This window comes from Eurypyga helias, unplaced genomic scaffold (genome assembly GCF_000690775.1).
Source record: "Eurypyga helias isolate BGI_N326 unplaced genomic scaffold, ASM69077v1 scaffold45748, whole genome shotgun sequence".
Lineage (NCBI taxonomy): Eukaryota > Metazoa > Chordata > Aves > Eurypygiformes > Eurypygidae > Eurypyga > Eurypyga helias.
Genome location: NW_010269680.1, coordinates 1 through 3,737, shown reverse-complemented (window position 1 = coordinate 3,737; position 3,737 = coordinate 1). Strand labels below are relative to the sequence as shown.

The window sequence follows — 3,737 nt, the reverse complement described above, 5'->3', positions numbered from 1 at the left end:
TCCCAACACCACAGAGGTTGGAAAAACAAAGCAACAGAAAATGTCTTTAATAACACAACAGGCTGGGTTTAGAAAGAAATACTGACAAAAAGTCAAGCAGGTGCGTGTTGAAACGTTCTGAGGCAGCAACAGTTCTGCGTATCAGGCTGTGGACAGTACAAATCCCACTGAGCTCTGCTGCACCGCTCCAGTTTTAGGAAGTTTGGTCATTTCAACGTTTTTTGACCCCCTCCTGGCAGCAAAGGGTGTGTGAGAAATGTTGAACAGACCTTGGGCGGGTGTGTGGCTTCACTTCCCGCACAGGATGCTGCTGGCTCTTCACTGCTCAGACAGACACTGTTCCAAAGCTGCCATTCCGTAAAGGTTGGCCCACTCCCCGCCGCGGTGCGACCGGATCACGTCCCTGCACAGCTTGCTGGCTCTGGCCAGCTCTACCAACACACCCTGGAAAGCAGCGACGAGTTCAAAATCCACTGAGGCTGGAGCAACGCGGGTGAGTAACTCCGAGAGGTCTTCCAGCCACCGCGCCTGGAGAACAGCTTGCGGGAGCCAGGGGAAAAGCGGCACGCAGCCGGCGAAGGCCTGCATCCCGAGGAACCAGAGCTCACGGACGTCAGCCCAGGCACTCGTGTAGGCAGGAGACACGGTCACGGCCAAGCAGTGGCTACCGGGGTCTGCTTGGGCAGTGTGAGCCTGTGACAGGAAGCGAATGGCAGCTCCGAAAAACTCCCGAGCAGACTGGGTCCCCTGGAGAACTGGAAAAGAAATGAATGACTCGATGGAGAGCTTGCTCAGCCAAAGGAGGGACCCGTTGGAGAGTCTGTCTGCAGCAGGGCCCTCAGGGAGAGCAGAATACCACCCTCCTGCCCCAGACACCTCTTAATCCCAGCACACTGGCCTGCTGAATCTTCTACACATCCCCTGCTCCTCTAGGTTTGTTTTGTCACTTTTCCAATGACAGAAACTGGACCTGTTTTCCTTGCATTTGCTTTCTCCAGCCCAACCAGCCAGAACCAGTTGTTCTGCCTGTGCAGAACAACATGCAGCTTTGCCAACGGGAACTCTTACCTGCCGAACTTGCAAGGATCCTGGCCATCATCAGGCCCAGGGTGGCAATGTTCGCTGCTAGGGCCAGGTGATCTTTTTGGGGCAGCAGAAGCGGAAGAGACTTCAGCAACATGTCCATCAAGGAGGAAAAGGTTTTGTCTTGCCTAGAGAGAAAGCAAACCCTAAGACACGTTTCCTGAACAGAGCCAGAAGCACCTGAAAATGTCAAGGTTAAATGCAGCACCAAAAAAGTAGCAGAATGGGTGTTGAAAAAGGGACATCTCTTTTTTGAGTATAGTGTCTTAAAAGATCCTGCAAGCTCATTTCATGATGTGCCCACTTTTTTTCCCACTGACAACCTTAAAGCAAGCTCCTGCAGCTCTGTTACCTGATGAGGTCTGGTGCTGTCACCACCAGGTTAAGGAAAATCCCACAGGCAGTCTGTAGACTCATTTCGGTGCTTGTCAGTGGAGGCAGAGACCCAGGCTCGGAGGTCAGCACCTCCCACTGACGCAGGAAGTACTCACACAGCAGTGCTGGTGCCCCTTCTGAGATGAGGATGTCCCGGGGCCTATCCTCTGCTGTTAAATGGCAAAACCCAGGCAGCAGAAATCTGGGAGGGGAAAGAAATTGGGAACATGAGGTACAATGGGGCTAAGCTCTGTGTTTACATCCAATTGTGGGGGGGGGAAAGAGCCACAGAATTGGTATTGCAGAGAGTATGGAAAATAGAAGATACCTCAGAGCATCCTCGGGGAGGCCAGAGCCCTCAGTGCTGACCAGCTCTGGCTGGGGAAGACTCGCTGCTGGGCTGCCCTCTTTGAAATGCTTCTTGGCATAATGAACGAGGAAAGGCAAGAGCTCGCAGATTTCCTGCTTGAGGGAGGATGTCTCTTCTGCCATCCAGGCTCCAAGGATCCGAACAGAAGCAAATATGAAAGGATCTTGTAGCTCCTCCTGTTTAACCTGCATGAAGAAGCAAGCAGATGGAAAACGATATGTTAGGGCTGCTGTCCTGTCGAGCTACGGCAGGTATAAAAACCACAGTGGGCCACGATGCACATTTTGCACTGCACAGCTATGGCTGTGAGCTGCCGAGCACCCGCTAGGCATCCTAGCAAACAGCTATCGAAGCCTTCCAGAGAAACCCCCAAAAAACATGTTGTTTGAAACCCCTGCATCACCTGTCTCAAGTAGAATATTACAGCTCCAAAAGCTTCCTCCATGATCCTCATGAGCTGTATTTTCTGCATCTCTTCTAGCAGCGGTTTTTCTTCTCTCAGGCACTCCTGGATCCCCAACTCAATAAGAACATAGCAGGCTGTTACCACCTCTTTTTTCCCTTCCAGTTCAAAGGGATTTGGCTCCTCCAGGGTCAGGCGGACCTCCACACAAGCCAAGTTCACCAGCAAGGCCAGGAACTTGCTTCCAGCACTCCCTGCTGGGATCCACTCTGAGCCACAGGCCTGCACAAGGCAGGCAGCAAGCTTCAGGGCAGGGTCCCGCTGCGACTGGCTGAGTTTACTGCCCAAGATGTTAGCCAGCCCTTCGTAGAGTCGATGGAGGCACTCGGAACCCTGAGAGTCCTGCGTGAGCGGTGGCGACAGAGGGATGAAGCGAGGCAGAACCTCACACAGCTCAAATTTGGTCATGTCTTCAGCCTTGAGAAAATCCTCGGAGAGCTTGCTCAGCACGGCCAGGAGGTGTGGAGCGTCTCTCTGCCAGCACTTCGCCTCTGCTATGGCCAAAAGCCCCAAGAGCAGCGTCAAGGCACGGTCAGAGCCATAACTGCAATTCACATAGACCTGGCACAGGGCAGACACTGTCCCTTTGGTCACCAACTCTCTGGGGCCCCTGGCAGTGGCCAGGACAGCACTGAGGCACTGGTACGCGTCATCGATCATGGACGTGCTGTCTGGATCGCAGGGGGAAACTAGGATGTCATTGAAGGTTGGGATTTTGTTCAGGATCTGGGAGTGACCAGCTAGCTCCGGATCGGTGCAGAAACATGCCAACAGAGTGAGGCCCAGTGCCCGGAAGGTGTGGTCGGGGCAGCCCGCCGGGGGCTTCCTGGAGATGAGCAGACGATTGGGAAACGTGAATCCAATCGCGTCAAAGATCTGGCGACGGGTCTTAGCGTCTACTTCTCCGGCCTTGACCGCTCTGGTCACCTGTAAGGCAAACCAGGGGTGAGTGCGAAGCACGGCAAGGGGCTTTGCTAAACTCACATAATCGGACATGAAAATCAGAAGCATAAACAACTTTCGTTAGTACGGAAAAGTGAATCCGTAACCACTGAGCGGGGCACTCGGCCTACGTGCTACCCCAGAGCTTTGCCGGACTCTTCCAAGAGCCGCGGAAACGCTGATTAACCCCCCGCACATCCACGCTGAGGCCAGACTCCCCCCACTTGGCCGGTGGGGACGCTGAGGCACGGCAGAACCTCGCCCCGACGCTCCCAACGGCGGGTTTCGCCTTGCCCGTGGCTGAGGCGATGGCGCCGCACCGCAGCGCTCCCTTACCAGGAGCAGGGCTGCGAACTGCTCGCTGTCGTTTCTGGCGTCTCTGAGCACACCCAGGCATCTCCTCAGCGTCGCGCTCGTGTCTCCGGAGGCCGAGGCCATGGCCACGCAGCCGGGGTCTCTCTGGTCTTTCCCTCGCCCGGACGTCTGCCCGTCCGCCTGCGGCCG

The 3,737-nt window shown here is 55.1% G+C and overlaps 1 protein-coding gene across 1 annotated transcript; it reads right to left on the bottom strand.

The window, feature by feature from the left end:
- Positions 1 to 318: 318 nt before the first annotated feature.
- On the bottom strand, positions 319 to 3,671 carry NCDN (neurochondrin). The gene is made up of 6 exons (XM_010158177.1): positions 3,570 to 3,671; positions 2,232 to 3,218; positions 1,787 to 2,013; positions 1,436 to 1,660; positions 1,069 to 1,211; positions 319 to 755 (listed from the first exon to the last, which is right to left on the bottom strand). Exons 1-6 carry the CDS (start codon positions 3,669 to 3,671, stop codon positions 319 to 321), a joined length of 2,121 nt encoding a protein of 706 aa, XP_010156479.1.
- Positions 3,672 to 3,737: the final 66 nt, after the last annotated feature.

Excerpts from the sequence above, each read along its gene's own strand:
- NCDN (XM_010158177.1), bottom strand. The coding sequence starts at position 3,671 with ATGGCCTCGGCCTCCGGAGACACGAGCGCGACGCTGAGGAGATGCCTG. Across the intron at positions 2,014-2,231 it reads TAATATTCTACTTGAGACAG|GTTAAACAGGAGGAGCTACA; the intron begins GTGATGCAGGGG and ends TTCTTCATGCAG. Across the intron at positions 1,212-1,435 it reads ACAGCACCAGACCTCATCAG|GCAAGACAAAACCTTTTCCT; the intron begins GTAACAGAGCTG and ends CTTTCTCTCTAG.